The following is an 18,656-nucleotide window of genomic DNA, read 5'->3' on the forward strand; positions in this document are numbered from 1 at the left end:
ATTTGTTCCTCTCTGTGACTGTTTTTAATCCGAGGGTCTGGGACCATCTGTTTCTGGCCCATCAGTTTAAATTTCTATTTTCTCGGGAACGGTAAGGGAGCAAATGGAGCTACTGCGGAGCAAATGGCAGCAAACGAAGTACAAACGAATGCGACCATTTGTTCCTCTCTGTGACTGTTTTTAATTCGAGGGTCTAGGACCACCTTTTTCTGGCCCCTCAGTTTAAATTTCTATTTTCTCGGGAACGGTAAGGGAGCAATCGGAGCTGCTGCGGAGCAAATGGGAGCAAACGAAGTACAAATGAATGCCACCATCCGTTTCTCTCTGCTATTGATTGGGGGGGCTGGGACCATGTTGTTCTGGCCGCCCCACTTTATATTTCTATTTTTTCGGGAACGGTAGGGGATCAAACGCAGAAACTGTGGAGCAAATGGGAGCAAACCAAGTACAAACGAATGCCACCTTCCGTTCCCCTCAACTATTATTTTTAGTTGGGTGGGGGAGCTGGAACGACGTTGTTCTGCCCCCCCCCCTTACTTTAAGATTCCATTTTCTCGGGAACGGTAAGGGAGCAAACGGAGCTACTGCGGAGCAAATGGGAGCAAACGAAGTACAAACGATTGAAATTGTTTTCGAAGAACTGCGTGATGGTGGTGGGGGGGGGGGGGGGCAGGACTACGCACGCTAACTAAAGTATATGTTTTTACCTCTTACTGATGTAGCAGTTACGCAACCCTACGTAGCTAATAAAAAAAATCCTGCACCATGTTGAATTCGTTGAAGATATCTCATTGCCGACAACGAATTACTGTTTGCTGTTTTTATAGTCTTCGAACCACGCTAGTAGACCTCTCTTTTACAAGAGAATTGACGAGGATTCCCCACTTCCTTTGGGGAATCCCTTTTGTACGGGTTTCAGGATTGCTGCATAAGCATTTTTTGGATAGAGCACATTCGATGTCTTTGACTTGACCTTTGCTCTATCGTTTAGGATAGTGAAGATATAGATCTCTAAAGTTTATTTTCGCACACTTTCGGCACCCTATATCTCCGAAACTATGGACTTTTTTTCTTGGTGACATCAGCTATCTACTCTTAAATTTTTTGTACGCATTAATAGGACACCCTGGATATATATATATATATATATATATATATATATATATATATAGTGGCGGATCCAGGATATGATTAAGGAAGGGGCTAAACCATAGTTTGCCCATTTTATCCAGTGTAAGGCAGGATTGAAGCCCATTTTATCCAGTATATACCTGAGCGTCAAGGGGGTGGTTATAGCCCCCCTTGGGTCCGCCCCTGTGTGTGTATGTATATATAATCAAAATTACCAGTATCAGTGTCGAATTCATACTTTTCACGGTCGCTGAGATAAACAATGACACTTCCGATGCCGTGGCCCGCAACATGGGGAGAAGAGGGGATATATAAAAACCATCGAAAATGACCAATATCAAGGAGCGCTTTAGTAATAGTAAAAAGTGACTGACTAACGAAACATATTACTATTTTTTCTTAATTTAACCCAGCGAAGCGGGAAACTGATGCTAGTATCTCATAAATCCATTTTTCAGAAAAACCTAATATAGTAGTGTGAGTGATTTCTCTGAAAAATCGAGAAGGGATAGTTTACTTTTGTAATGAGCTTTTTTCAGACAATTTTCTCAAAAGCGACTCAAGCGATTTTGTTCATATTTTATTAATAACCAAACAATATAGCTTAAGTCGTTTATCCTGAAAAAATGCACGAAAGACAGTTTGTTCGTGGGGTGAGTCTTTTCAGGTGATTTTCATAAAACACGTAATTTTGTTCATATTTCAAAATTAAATATTTCATAATAACCTGATAATGCGATTCCGGACCTTATTTTGGCTTGAAAATATATACAAGGGGCAGTTTATCCTTAAGCATGAGTTTTCTCGCACGATTTTCTAAAAACACGACTCAAGCGATGTTGTTCATATTTCATTAGTAACCTGACAATATGGCCTAGTTCACTTATCCTGAAAAAATATACGAATGGTAGTTTTTTTTTTTTTTTTTTTTTTTTAATTTACAATTTTCTGAAAAACAAATTCGATTTTGTTCATATTTCATAAATAAATATTTCATTAATATTCTTATAGTGTTGCGTAAGTAACTCCCATGAGAATATCCCTAAGGGATAGTTTACTTTTGAGGTGAGATTTATTGACAGTTGTGTAAATTTCATCTGCGATTTTATTATTTTATATAAAAATATTTCAATCCTAACATACAGCATAAGGCATTTTCTTGTGGAAAAATCTCAAAGGGGTAGTTTATTTTTGAGACGAGTTTTCTTTGGGCGAAATTTTCAAAAAATGACATAATTTTCTTGGTATTTCACAAGGAAATGTTTTATTAATAACTGCAGCACAACATGATTTAGTTCAAGAAATTGGAACGAGAAAGTTCATTGCGGTGGCCCATACATTTGGATTAAAGAGAACCTGATCGGCGCCTGGGTCAAACTGCTTGCGAAAGAAATTTGAAATTTGGACAATACATAAAATGTATGACGTAAGGTAAAACTATTAAAAAAAAAAAATCTCACCCCAAAGCCTTTTGGAAATTCGACGTGGAAGATAGGGAAATGGTGGTGGCAAATATTGTACTAAGACATCCGTATCCCGGTATACCTTAAGAATACAGACATGATATTCCATATTTGGACTTTTTCATGTACAATAATCAAACACATATGTCAGCGTTTTTTGATATTTGACCTAAAATGGAAGAGGAGTAATCCAGTGATTTAGGCTTTAATACGTAATTTTATAATTAGAAGCTGAAAATTGATAGAGATGTTTAGAATATTGTCCTAAATAACATACTCAGTCCCAGAAAATCTCACTTGGATATACAGAGATGTGTCATCATCAGGGTGTGCGTTCACAGATTTTATCCTTTCTCAGCAATTCAAGATAGAAACTTCGTTCTTACCTTGTTTCACAGAGAATACATTAGAAATCGTTATTTATATCGACCATCTTCCATACTTTATCGCGTCTACGAACATGGCGGGCCGTAAATTGAAAAGATATTCTTAGTTTGTGTGTTATGATTTGACTGCGTAAAACTTTAAAACGAATCCATATACAGGAAAATATCCTCAAGAAATCGTTATTCTCCGTTTCAAGCGCTTTCCAACGATCCCAAAACCATTGTTGTGTCTAAAATCGCGGAACTACTTAATTTTAACAACACTTACGACACTGAAAATGATGGATTTTATTGCGACTAACAGCTATAATATTTCAGTAATTTTTGCCATATTGCTGTCATAGATAAATGTGAAACTTATAGCTTAAGGAACCTCTTTGAGAAGCATGTATATGTCACTTCCTTTCTGAAACTTAATTTTTCAGTACTGGAAAATGTTTCTCTAATAATTCAATTAAATTGACTGGACTTCATTATCCATATTGTGTTTTCTTTTGAAACACTTCGTTTTTTTTTTTTTTTTTTTTTTTTTTTTTATACTCAAGCTACTTTTTTTTTCTGTGGAGGTGTATCATGCAAAATACTATCGAAAATGCTATAATGTTTTCTGCTGTTAAGCTTACGTTTTGTTTTGTTTTGTAAAATCATGATGATCTTGCAGACCATGATTACCTTGATTTAGCTGTTCAGGCTAAGGAGAAAAGTGTACCAAATCTTCGTGTGCGAGCGCTCCTGGGTTTCGATTCCCTGTGTGTGTCTCGGTCCAAAATGTATAAAAGCTCTTTCAGGCCAATATTTTGTTTATATAACAACATTCAACATAAGACCTTTATATAAAGTTCTGAATGCACTGAATGAATATAAAACGTACCTTAGCTTGAGATAATTATAAAACAAATTAATGTATGGATTATGCTTGTAGCCTATTGGAAGTGAAATATGCAGTTTTATATTTTAGAAAATACTTCCCGTAAATAGTGTGCTCGCCGCTCCGACTCAGCGACGCTGAAGGACGTTATCCTTCATACGTTTGACGGGTTTAAGGCTATAGGTGCCGGTACTACCACTAAACATGTAAATACATCAGTAAAACTATTAGTATTATTTCTTACTTTTAGTAACACAAATATCCTTCAGTAAAATTTGATTTTCTCAGCAACAACAGTTTAGTTCAGTCATTTGTTGCTACTCTGCAAATAAGCATTCTGTAGAATCAACACCAGCAATAGCGTAAAAATTCTTGTCAAATTAAAGAGCTTAATGCTCGGAGTTTCGAACATTACGTAACGCTTACTGTTTTAAGTGCTGACTTCAAACTTCAGTACTAGTGGAAGTTTCAATGTACAGTATAGAAAGCAACATTTTCGAGAAAAACCCGTCGTGAAAGAAGTTCTCGGGAAATTCTCGCAATAAACGCACAAAGCATCGGCAAGTGAATGCTTTAGCAATAAAACCATTTATTTTACACTGGAAGATACTTACTTTCATTTAAGACATTTTGAAACATTTACTTTATAAAATATGACTTATATCTTTGTTAATTGTTTTAAATTAATTTTCGAGAAAGAACCGTCTTGCAACAAGTGCTCGAGAAATTCCCGTAATTGAACGCACAAAGTATTGGAAGTGAACTTCAACAATAAAGCTATTTTACGCTGGAAAATATTTCATATAAGACACTTTGAAGCATTTATTTTGTAAAACATGAATTATATTTTTGTTTTAAATTAATATATTTGGTATTCATATTTGGCGAACGTCAATGAGGCTCCTGGGATGACTCGATCTACATTTGTTTGTTTGCCTTCCTCTACCACACACATTACAATGTACAACTTCTGGTCTTGTTGAAATTTTCAGGGTACAAGCACGGGATACTCTAAATTTCCTGTAAGGGCCGCGGTGGCTCAATGGTAGAGCGTTCACCTCTGGTGCATGGGGTCCCTAGTTCGATTCCAGCTCGCGCCAAGTGAACTTTGTAGTGGAAAAACATTGTTTGCGTGGGTTTTCTCGGGGTTCTCTCGTTTCCTCCTACTTTCTTTATTCCACCATTTCATTTATTTCTCATCATCACCGTCTCCTTTAGCCTAGCCGGCATAACCATGGGACGTAAAACTCAAAGATTTCATTTCATTTCATTTTCTAAATTTCCTGTATAGATTTTAGCGCCATACCAACGTAAAATTTCAAAATGGCTGGTACCCACGCTACAGAGTGCAATTTTTGAACTTTTAAGTTGAAATTTTGGGGTAGAAGCACAATATATTCTAAATTTGCTGTATAGATTTTCTCGGCGGTCCAATGTAAAATCAAAATGGCGGCCATTTTTTTCAAAACAGCAGTGAATAGAAAATTGCTCCAAGTTCTCATAATGACAATCTCGAAATATAAATCACATTTTAACACTTTTACCCCAAAGACATTGAAATATTAAAAAAAGAAATATTAAAAAAAAAAAAAATTAAACCCGAAAATACCAAATCTCCGTCTCTCTCTCTCATGTCACTGCTTATAGTCCAAGCTTCTTCGTGTCTGTGTTATTGTTCTCACCTGAAACGTGAGAACTGTGTTATTGTTCTCACCGTACTAATTTTAAGGCACCTCTTCTTTACTTGCAATTTCGTTCGTAACCAGACTTACAATCGCCAGAAATGATGTAAAATATGTTTTCATGTGCAAGGTCATTTTTGTTGGGATAGATTTGTAAGCACGCCGTTGTTGATAAACGCACGCCGTTCCATTACAGAACCTGGTGAAAAACTGTATCTGTAGTAGCATTACTTTGCTGCGAGTGATGTTGGTTGAACTGAAGATAAGTGACGGACTGTGTTAACACATGTCTCATGTATTGACGGTGCCTTGCTTCATCTAAGTTTCCATAAATATCGAACCCATGTACATAGAGTAAAAGTTCGAGTAGAAAAATTCTTGTCCACGAGCTTTCACGTCGAGAATGCTTGAAACAGGGAGATACATTGTCGCCACTTTTATTCAGCTTTGTTCTGGAGTAGCTATATGGAAAATCCAATATAGCAACCAGGGTCTAGAGCTGAATGGTATTCACCAGGTTATTTCGTATGCTGATGATGTAAATCTGATAAGGGACGATAAGAGAACAATAGAAAGAAATGCAGAGGCCGTATTAAACGCTTACAGGGACATTTGTTGGAAGTAAATGAGTAGAAAACCAAATACAAGGAAGTTCGCTGAGATCGTAATACTGCAAATTATGGATGCGGCAAAATATCAAGTAACATTTGACAAAGTGGATACTTCCAAATATCTAGGATCAATATTAACAGACAGCAACCATATTCACAAAGAAATTAGTCGACTTAAAGGAGAGAATTCGTGTTATTATTCAGTTCAAAATCTTTTATCGTCGTGAATTGTGTCGAAAAATTTGAAGCTTTAAATATATAAAACAGCCTTTTGTGCTATATGGTTGCGAAACATGGTCGCTTACTGTGAAGAAAGAATGTAGACTGAGAGTATTTGAGAACAACCTGCTGAGACGAATATTCGGACCGAAGATGAACAGGAATCGAGAATGGTGTACTTCATAACGAGGAACTGCATAGTTTATACCGTTTACCAAACTTTGTTACGGTCATCAAGTTTAGGAGAGACAGGTGGGCAGGTCACGTAACCGAAATGGAAGAATGTATGAACGTTTTAAAGTTTTAACTGGAAATCCAGTCGGGAAGCGGCCATTAGGAAGACCTAGGCGCTGATTGGTGGACAATATTAAGATGAATCTCGCAGAAATAGCACAAACTAGAAACTGGATCCAGTTGGCTATGAACGAAAGTCAATGTAGGACTTCTGTGAACGCGGCATTGAACCTCCGGGTTCCATATATCATAGAATAAGTGAGGTAGTCAGTTTGGCGGTCATCTTGTAATTTAGTTTTTGTTTTTATTCTTTTTTTTATTTTTTTAGTCGGGGAGGGGAAATTTAGGGTTCAGTAAGGGGCTGAATTCATAAAATTAATATACATAAAACTATTATCAAAATCGAATAATTTTTACAAGTTATTGTTTAACATTATTAAAAAATCGCAAGAGGTATTTATTTATTTATTTATTTATTTTAAAGAAATTATACATTATGTTTTGTCATAATTGAATAACATTTCGTACTTCGTCGTGCAATATTGTTTACTATGCATAGGTTCAAACTTGTAACATGACGTGGAATTTACCCCTATTCTTAATGAATTTCAACCTATAACAAAATCTTATTTCGAAAAGTAGGAGAAACATATCGAGTTTTATTGAAATTATGTAAGGTTTACGAGAGTTGCCGTGGAACTGGCAGACGGATACACACTCACACAGAGAGAGAAATACCAGTCGAGTGTAATGGTAGAAGCTCGACACGCTTGCTTCAATTAGGTCTGCAAGTGCTACATAGATGATAATTTATAAATTGTCTTTAAAGTTCACAACCTAAAATTAAGTTTAGTTGTTGAGTTATTTAATAATAGGTGATGTATTATGTTCTCTTAAAATGTGTAGGTAATGTTCAATCGTAAGAACTAATAAGTAGTTGGACCACAGAAGAGCATTTAACCACTGCTAATTGGAAATTGAACACTACCTCTCATTTACTGAGCAGAAGAACTTGATCTATCAGTAACACGTCGATTTTCTGTGAATATTGCATATTGTTGCTGTCTATCCTCACTACCGGTATGCTGAACTGCTGGAAATGTGCTCTACACAATTCGTATCAACATAGTGTGTGACAATGTTCATCTATGACACTGAGAAGGCAGTATTATTTCCAGCGAGATACGAAAGTCGTCTAACACTTTATTACGTCTGGATAAATTATCAACTTTTATGCCTTTAGTGTGGGAAGCCCAGACTTCATTCCCTTGGTATTCTGTGCTTTGGATCCTACTTTGATTTGAAGGCCTTTATATCATATAGCTCTAGTTGTAAAAAGCTTTTTATATGCATCGAGGCTAAGTGAGACGGTGGTGATGGGGTGGATGGTAATTTTGGAATTAAGAAAGTGGGATGATACCTGAGAACCTTCAGAAAACCCATTACATGGTGTTTGTCCATCACAAATCCCACTTGACGCGGACTAGGATCGAACTAGGGACTCCACGTACCCGAATTTGGAAAAAGCTAGCTATAGTCTTATGATCTCTCCCTTGCAACATTAACTTACATTATGTGTACGTATGTTGCATTTCAATTTGTCTTGAGTATTCATTACTATTATACTCATATGAATATAATAATAATAAGGTTTAGTGTCAAGATTATATCTCTTTCGCAGTTAACTAAGTTAATAGAATAATTTATTTTATGTCAATTCATTGATCTGTAATTTCTTTGTTTTCTTTTATGAACTTTTTGTGAATTAGTTATTTTAATATTTTTTTTCAGCTCCTTTTAGAAACCATAGTGAAGAAGATGATTGACTTCAGTAAGAACATAGAGCCGTCCGTATTTGACGCTTTGAAGGATGTACAAACAAAAGCATATTATAATTCCTTTCTCAAGTCATCATCATTGGCTAAGTAAGTTATGAAATTAGAATTTATTCTCTGCAGTATCTTATTGATCATGCAACTCATAGGGAACAAACATCATAAAACAATAAAATACTGATACTGATCATTCAGAGACAATGTGTGTGATTTTAAGCCATGGTTAATCGTGATGCTATTCTACTCCATCCTCATCATTCAGTTTCTCAAAGTAGTTACTTGTTTGTAAACACGTGTTTGGGATTTTGGACTTCGAAAAGAACTTCCAGTTTGAGTAAGCGGACAAAAAATGAGTGACCAAACTCTAGGATTGATTCAACCTCCTTCATAGTTCGTATCTATGAGCCTCCAGATAGATAGCCACGCCCATAGTTTGATCGTGTAAAGTTCAACACACATAATTTTAATGCCGAACATAATAATAATAATAATAATAACGATATATATACAGTATATATCCTCAAGCGATAGAATTTACACAGGCAAATAATTTGAACTATGAATAGCTCGCTACTTTGGGCTTCGATATCAATAATTCTAGTATCTTTCAGTATCTTAGATTTATTAGGCTTTCAAGACTAATTAAAAAATAAAATATCTTACCTTGTAATACAACTGTCAGATGATGTTTCTAGTTTCGAGTTGAAATATTGTACTGAAAGTATTTAATTAAACGCCGTCGGGAGTTCTCGGTCAGAGAATAGATTAATAGAGCACATCTCATAGGATACTGCCTTCTTAAGGGCTTGATTCAGGATGCTTCCTGTATTCGTTGCTTTTAATTTTATTCATTTTTTGTTTTTCTAGTAGTTCAGTTCACCGTCTTAACGGAAAAGTGAATATATTCATTACTGAGCAATCAACCGTACGTTATATAGCAAACTGTAAGTCTTGTCTCCGCCTGTTATAGGCAAGACTTCTATTCTAATTTATCAATCACTATATTAGCATTCTCTGTTAGCTTTGCTATGTCAATAATCTCTCAATTAGGAAAGACTACTACTATGTTATCATAAGAATTGCACCATTACAGAATTAATTTAGTGCTCGACATAAAAACAACACCGTCTCCTCTATCATCAGTAACATTATCTTCGCGCCAACTGTACATTACTCTAGTCCACACAACTAGGCACACATATGGCGCTCACAGCTCATGCCACATTGCACCTGCGCGAATTTCAGTACTGTTTGTTCTGCAGCATACTGTAGAAAGGGAAGAAAGAACAACGGTTGCACATCATCGTATTTCTGTTCTTTCACTAGTACCATATAACTACTTAAATTGTAGGCAGTGTACATATGTCTGGACGAATAGACAGACGTACTCCCATGCGCAAAAAAAATTGCGCGTATACTGTAACTCACGATTTTCCGTATTTATTCCTTTTTCCTTACGTTTATGGGTAAAATTGAGTTATTAGTGTGTGGAGATAATAGAGAGCAATTCATCTAAGGAGATATTTCCAAAAAAATATAATAAAATAATAAAAATATAAACAAAAAACAAAATTATGCTCGGTTTTGTGTATACTGGCAACGATGATTTCTAGGGATTTTTTCAGTAGCACAGCACGATTGCGGAGGGAATTCAGTAGGGGAGTCGAGGAGATGGATCAAGGAACTGGATACTGGACTAAAATGTTGCATTTATTGGTTAAAACCTAGTGTGTAGATTGCCTGCCAAATATAAATTAGCTTCTGTAACTAAGATGTCGTACGAAAATATAGAATTAAACAGAAAAACTCTTATGTTAAGGTTCGAAGCGATACGCACCATGGTTATGAAGATTATTTCTTAAGAAAAAAGAACAAACACAACGTAGCCTCTATGGTTAGGTGGATAGAGTGGCGGACTCGTAGTTATTTTATTACTTTGACACCACATCGAATAATTTTCATGTTAATAAGAACCGAAGCAATATACTAAGGACAACTTATTGATATCCAGGATTACAGTATTATTGGTAATAGCTATTGTTTTCAGTTCATGTTGTTGTATAGCTTCTCTCACCCTGTTTTCTTGGGAAAATAACAATTTTGTCTCCAACAAAATGTAAAGGATATATACGGACAGAAAAAGACATCTTAGTATCAAACGTGATTTATCGTGATGAAATGGACTAGTTTGCCATTATTAAAAAAAAAAAAAAAAAAAAAAAAAAAAAAAAAAAAAAAAAAAACCTAAAGTAAATTACTGAAGTTGACTTCCCTTTAGCTTTTAGCTAAAAAAATATTTTTTTCTTTATAAGACTATACTTTATGAGGCAAGGTGTGTGATCATACCCACAAATTAGCCAGGGAGTGAAAGATAATCGTATATACAAACATTTTACAGGTTTAGGTGCGTGAAACACCAATACACCATGGTCTCGCTTATCCGACCATCCTTTGTTACACATACCGTATGATCCGATATATCATTGCAGAAAGCACCAATCGGCAAGAAGAACTGCAAGTTGTGGTCTTAATCTATTTTTCATGCTTTGGAGTATATCGCCTAGCGCGCCCGTCTACACGTTGACTCATACATCTATCATTCAGTGCAGACACGTATCCAGGTTTTCTATTCGGAGGCGGCCCAACACGAATCCTCGTAAGCACGTAATTCTAATGTTTTAAAAATATCAATATCAATAATAATAATAATAATAATAATAATAATAATAATAATAATAATAATAATAATAATAATAATAATAATAATAATGCAACAGTTCTGTATTTCTCTTAAACTTTTTCCTACTTTTCATTTATAAACCGGTTTATTTTGGAAACTGCATTATAGCACAAACAAAATGAAACATATTTTGGAGAGAAATGTAACTAAAGAAAACTGTCTGCTACGTATATCACATAACAAAAATAGCAAGAAGACATTGAGTGTATCGTTCTAATATATTAAAGTTAAAAACAGAACGGAAACAAAATGTTAATCCTATTTAATTCCTGTTCTTTAATTCCAAATGGTATAATGGCATTATGGTATGTTCTTAGAATTATAACAAGACAGCACATTGCCCAAAGTTTGGACACTGACTATTAGTAAACTGATATAAAAGAATCTCAAAAGGGTAAAAGCATGTTTATTAAAAAGTGATTGAGTTTCGGAGGGGGACAGCCCTCAGGCCCTCACGCTGGATACGTCCCTGATTCAGTGCAGTGCAGTTATTTGTTATAAAACATTATTATTAGATGTGTAATATGTAAAATTATATCATAAGTTTTACTTTTAACAGGTCTTTTCTTAACACATCCATATTATCCAGCGTTCTGCCTGCCTGTTTATGTCGGATAAGCGAAATTCTACTGTATTTCCAAAGCTAGCATATACATGAACTAGAATTGTATTGTCCTAGAACAGACAATAGTGTGAAATGCTTATATTAAAAGGCTGGAATAAAAAAAAAAATACTGTTTTGGTAGCGTGAGAACAAATTAAAAACAATTCAATATATTTCCTAGGTATTAGATTATCATCTTATTGTGTCGATATGTATTCTTTTTTTAAACATAGTTTTAAAAGTCATACCATTCTCAATATTCCTAAGGAAATCGAAAGAAAAACTCCTATGTGCCTCTTGTGGCAAAGCGGCTTAAGTGCGTGGTCTGAAACGTTAAGGTATAGATAGAGTACCCGTACTTCAAAAATGCAAATCCGGGACGCTACTAAATTACGAGAATCTTTGAAATGCTTAAAATTGAAAGAAGTGTTGAATACTAATTTACTTTTCTCCATTAGATAGAGTTGTTCAAGCATTACGTTATCACATTTTTATTCCTTTCACTAGACCTTCTTCCAAGGGCGCCGATTTCTCTGTATTTTTTTTTTTCTGGGAGGGCATTCAAATGCAGACGATATATATTAGGATTTTAAGGCAAATTGCATTCAAATTATGCCAAATATTGTATATTCATAAATACACCCTTGCCTTCTTCCTAGTTAAGCAAACGTAAGCAGATGATTTACTCCCTTCCCCTGGTAAGCAAAATTGTTTTTGTTTCTCAAGATTTGTTGTAGTGGTAGAGCGTTCACCTCTGGTGCTTGGGGTCCCGGGTTCGATCCCAGCCCCCGCCAAGTGAACTTTGTGGTGGACAAACACCGTGCTCGTGGGTTTTCTCGGGGTTCTCCCGTTTCCTCCCACTTTCTTCATTCCACCATTTCACTCATCTCTCATCATCACCGTCTCCTTTAGCCTAACCGGCATAACCGTGGGACGTAAAACTCAAAGATTTCATTTCATTTTCAAGATTTGTTGTGTTTCGTGAAATAACAGCAGGAATTTCCAGATTACTTAACCATCTAAATGAATGTTTTCACTTAGAGCCATCCCGTCGATTCGCTTTGCCTAGGACTAAAATAAATTAAGGGTCAATAATGAAAGAGACATGTGGATCGAAGATCTTTCTTTGTTCGAACTTTGATTTTTTCAAATCCATGATGGGAAATTATATTATGTGTACAATTTTCGAAATTAATAGTATACAATTGTAAAAATATCTTACAAAACGATGGTTTATTGCAAAATACTTTGACTCAAAGAATAAATTACAAGTAATAAACTTGTTACTTTTCCTGAAGAGTCTAAGTCTTGAATGAGACAGAGGCTCTTCAGCGTAGTGCTTGGAAAGATTGCCTCACTTGTTCTGCCTTCCCGTGACGCAGCCTTGATTCGACTTGATCCTAAACGAATTATTCAGAAGTCGAAGTCGGAAGATGTTTCCCATTTTTCCCAAACACTCTTGGTCGATTACAATCTGCCTCACTTGTGTGGGGACAACCCCATGCCGTAAGCGTCGGTGGACTACCGATAGGCAACTAGCGACATGTCCCCAAAAATTGGTGGTCCCGCAGCCAAAAATTGGTCCCACTTCCGCTTTGAAAATTATACCACCATTGGCAGAGAAGCGACGGAACGCCAACAAACCACAAAATTGTTCCCCTAAAATACGTTAAATCGCCTTTGCATTAAGGTGAGTCTACAAACATTTTTTAAAAAAAAGGAAAAATAAAGTGCCCTGAGCTGGGCGTGAACCACCAACCTTAGGGTTATTAGTTGCGTGTTCTTCCGAATTCGCCACGGAGGCGATTATGAAGACACAGCTTGTAGAGTGATAAATCGTTGAAGTATTTTTAATATTTCTAATCAGAGTGCTCCATTAACCGTGTATATTTGACGATAACTGTTTGGAATCAGATCAAATGCACTCGTCATGTAATTTTATAACAAAATGGCAAGCGTCTATTTACTTTTTTCATAGTTCTCCCATATTCACTTGCTAGTGATCGGCGACAGTTGCCAACTAAATTCATACAATTATACGCACCCATCTCAAGATTTTTCACTTCATGATGTAAAGGCAGGAGTTACTCTTGACCCCCGGAGCTCAAGTATTGTGCTTATAATAACAATTCGTTAGGGAAAAGTAATATATAATAATAACCACATGCACATGACTGGCGATAGTTCGTGTTGGTCCCTTTGCGATTCTCCGTGACAAATCAAAGGAGCGGGGATCAAAATGAAGTCCTCGCTGTTACGTGGTGGTAACTTCAATATCCCCGATTCTAGATATCTGCTTCGACTCGACGAATCCCTGCCACTAATGGCACACTAGCGGCAATCCTTCTACGCGTCGCTATATTGACGATCGCCATTTACCAGCAAGTGGGCCACTAGGTGTTGGCGACGTTTACGGCATGGAGAAGCTAATAAACAAACAAACCAATAAATAAATCTAAAACCTTATAAAAATGTTTTCCCAAAATTTACATCTAGCAAAATCATTTGTTGGTATTCCAGAACTGCAAATTCACCTGTATTCATAATTTACTTCTATCGTAGTTTTGATATGAGAATGATGTGTCTGAAACTGTAACATAGGTCATTAAGACTTTTTTTTTTTTTTTTTTTTTTTGTGCTTTAGTCAGATTTAGCAGTTTTACTTAGCAGTTAGTCAATTTGGATCTGTGATTTTAGAGTTTTAGAGATTTCCTTAAATTTTTCATTTCTACAACAGTTGGCAACTAACACCATTAACGTATCTCTTTCGATATTTCCATAGGCAATGGCTTGGTCACTCCCAGTATATTTCATACAATGAACTACAGTGTCTTACTCCATTAATCCGAACTACATTTAATATCCAACAACTCTGTACATTTTCTCTTAAATCTGCAAACTTTCTACTAGGTTAAAACTGAGTATTTTCTATTTTCTTCCTTTCTTGCTAAAACGAAAGTGTTCTTTAGACAACCTGAAATGATGACTCTATATTACATTATGTTGCATAGGGCATTTTATGTAGCATATCATTTGACAGTTGGACACTTTTTTCGTATATTAAAAGTAACAGGGATTAAGTCCTTCTACACTTACATGAAAAGTAAACAAACTCTTTATAATTCGTGGAATTATGCCAATGCACTAGGTCCAGAGAGTTTTTAATTTAAGATTATTATTATTATTATTATTATTATTATTATTATTATTATTATTATTATTATTATTATTATTATTATTATTATTATTATTATTATTATTATTTTATTGACTTAGGTTTTCCTGAATATTAAGCAATATTTCACAAAAAGCTGATATTTTTAAACAAATGTGTTCGATATCAAGTTTTCATAAAGTAGTCACTCTCTCCTATAAATAATTTCAGAGGGGCCGCGGTGGCTCAGTGATAAAGCGTTCACCTTTGGTGCATGGGATCCTTGGTTCAACCCCAGCTCGCACCAAGTGAATTTTGTGGTGGACAAACACCATGTGCATGGGTTTTCTCGGGGTTCTCCCGTTTTCTCCCACTTTCTTCATTCCACCATTTCATTCATTTCTCATCATCACCGTGTCCTTTAGCCTAGTCGGTATAACCGTGGGTCGTAAAACTTAAAGATTTGATCTCAAATAATTCCAACCCAAACAGTTGCAGGAAGTATGTCATTTCGAATAAAACAAACTACTCTATAAAATTCTGAGTATTATTATTTTTTAAATATACAATTCTAGCGGACCTTATTTCTAAATCGAAGGGTAAGAAGACTAAATTCACTCTTATTATTATAGATTAATTTCAATTGAAGCAGTTAAAATAGTTGGGGAAAAATTAGAAAGCCATACCCTATAATCCAGTGTGCCACAACCGGATAACAGGCACACTGGCGTGCCCAGCAAATTACAAGAATATTTGTCGAGTTTGTTTTATTTATTATTATCAACGATTCTCCCATGGATCAGCTGTCTGTATACAGTTAAACAAACAAGTAACACGTTGAGGGAATGAGTGTAATTATTTACTTTAATAGTAATAGAAAGGTATATTTTCTTGTATTTTCTACCGGGAATAACTGCATCCGGTCTAGAAAGCTGGGGCTAACAACGAAGGAACCCGATGTGCCAAACACACACCACTCTATAGTCATGAGTGCCACAAGTCCTTTTCTACGTCTTGGCACCCTAAAGGTTGTTGCCTTGAAAGAGAGAGAGAGAGAAATAACTTAAGTCTATTGCACTTCCATGCTTAAATAAATACATTATGTAAATAACTGTTTCGTTTTCTGTTTTTATTATTATTATTATTATTATTATAAATTTCTTAGGAAGTTGACTGCCATATGTATGCACACTGCTCTCCCGCGCAGCGCCTCGTGTATGATTTTCCATACATAAACTATATATTCCAAGTTTGTTGTGTTCGTTCTGTAGGTGTGTTTGTAATTAGATGCATATGGCGTAAAAGTCAAAATTTAATGTCCACGCTACGTATATGCAAAACCATAGACAAAGAAATTTATGAACAAAGACATTTATGGCGCTAAAACAAAGGGCAAATATAAAGAATTACTGGCGGATTGTTGCCCGTTGTGCACAGGTATTAACGGTTAACTGTGTTAAATTTAAACACATAGTTTTAATTAAGCACGAATTTAACTTATAGAGTACAGTGCGGAAAGGCTGAGGAGTTTGCTAGGATCGTTACAATATCGAACCCCGTAAAATGTACTGCAAACCTGTCCGCAAGCCCCCCGTAATGTTCAACAGATGTTGTGTATTAATGCTCATTTCAATGCAAACCTATATAGACCTACGCACTTCAATACTCAACGAAGGTGCAGAGACTATTCATGAGTTCCAGTATTAAACTCTCTCACCCAATGTATTCTCCTAACATGTCTCCCAGCGATTACAATATTTTTTGGTATCTCAATCACTTCCTAGTAGGATAGCTTTAACTAGAGACCACTGATTAACCTGGTATTGGATGTTTCACTTTCTTACCTTTGGAGTTGACAGTCATGGGTTGGACTTTTACACGCAAATATCTAATATTAACAACGTTTCTTCTAGAATTTCGTAATATTCTATTATTTCTTTGTATTATTCATTAGCTTGGTTAGACTTGTTTAAACACTTTTCTCTTTGCACCTATTCCTTAACGTTGGATAAAAATACACTAGTTCTCACCGGGAATCAAATCCAGAACCAATGCACTTGAACCATTTGGCCACAGCAAGGCACATTTAAAAAGAAGTTTCGATTTTCTTAGGAAAATTGTGATTGGGTGTAACATTTAAAAATATATTTAAGAATGGGTGCGGATGAAACGCACTGAATTTTCTCGCTCGAATTTCTTAAACTAACTCGTGTTAGGCTGCAGCTATTACTGAAACATTTATTTGGGAAATGCGAATAAAATAATGTGTTTTAGAAAACTTTGTTCGAAGCAACTTACGTCCAAAAGTAAAGTACGCATTCGTCATATTTCTGTTAGAAATAACTTATGCCATACATTAGAATTATTAAGGAGATAATTGTATGTAAACTATGAGCAAAAGCGTCTGAGTACTTTCTGAGAAAATCGCTAAAAAAGTCATCCCCAAGAATAAAATATTCCTTGTATATCTTTTCAGGACAAACGAGTTATGCTATTTATGAAATACGAACAAAACTGCCAGAGTAATTATCGACAAAATCGTAGGGTAAAACTTGCTCCGAAAAGTAATATACCACTTCTAGCTTTTTAGGATGATGGAATTATACCATATCGTTAGGTTATTTATGTAACATTTATTTATGAAATATGAACAAAAGTGAGTCAGGCGTTAATGGGAAAATCGTCGAAGAGTAGGCTAAACTACCTCTTCTGAATGTTTACAGGACGAACGAGTTGTGTCGTATTGTCAGGTTATTAATGATACATTTATTTATAAAATGTGATTGAGAAAATTGTTCAAAAAAATGCATCCCATACAGTAAATCACACCTTACGTATTTTTTCAGAGCAATGATTCATACTATATTTGTAAAAATACAAACAAAATCTTTACAGCCGTTTTTGAGACAATTTAATGATTTTAAATTTTCATCCTTCAGTAAAGTACCCTTATTTTTAGGTGTCGGAGGATATAGAATTCGAAACGATAGTGTTATAAACACAAATCTCCGGGTGTAGATGAAATTCCGGCTGAGTTAATTTTAGCTGGAGGCGAAAAATTGTGGAACAAGATCACAAACTCATTCTCCTTATATGGAACAAGGAAGAATTGCCACAAGAGTGGAAAGAATCAATCATTGTTCCAATCCACAAGAAAGGCGACAAAACTGACTGTAATAATTATCGAGGCATTTCTCTTCTATCAACGTCCTATAAAATCCTTTCAAATATTCTGTTAGCAAGACTGACCCCATACGCAGATGAAATTATTGGAGATTATCAGTGCGGATTTAGACGAAATCGATCAACTAACGACCAAATATTTACCATTCGCCAAATACTCGGAAAAAAGTGGGAATACAATACCCCGGTACATCAATTATTTATTGATTTTAGAAAGGCGTACCACTCGGTTAGGAGAGAAACATTATACAACGTTCTTACAGAACTTCGAATACCGAGGAAGCTAATTAGATTAATTAAGATATGTTTAAATGAATCCCAAAGTAAAGTCCGGGTAGGAAAATTTTTGTCCACGAGCTTTCACGTCGAAAATAGCCTGAAACAAGGAGATGCGTTGTCGCCATTATTATTTAACTTCGTTCTGGAATACGCTATAAGGAAGATCAAAGATAGCAACCAGGGCCTACAGTTGAACTGTATTGACCAGGTTATGGCATATGCTGATGATGTAAATTTAATAGGGGATGATAGGAGAACAATAGAAAG

The 18,656-nt window shown here is 35.4% G+C and overlaps 1 protein-coding gene across 2 annotated transcripts in view; it reads left to right on the plus strand.

The window, feature by feature from the left end:
• LOC145673474 (nardilysin-like) overlaps window positions 1–18,656 on the plus strand; it is a 276,674-nt gene that overhangs the window by 216,182 nt on the left and 41,836 nt on the right. For both annotated transcript variants that reach the window (XM_081743202.1, XM_081743203.1), the window contains one exon: window positions 8,386–8,519. In XM_081743202.1, coding sequence (XP_081599328.1) covers window positions 8,386–8,519 — 134 coding nt within the window. The remainder of the gene's footprint in view (window positions 1–8,385; window positions 8,520–18,656) is intronic.

The sequence above is a fragment of the Thermobia domestica genome, chromosome 16 (genome assembly GCF_964235325.1).
Source record: "Thermobia domestica chromosome 16, izTheDome1.hap1.1, whole genome shotgun sequence".
NCBI lineage: Eukaryota > Metazoa > Arthropoda > Insecta > Zygentoma > Lepismatidae > Thermobia > Thermobia domestica.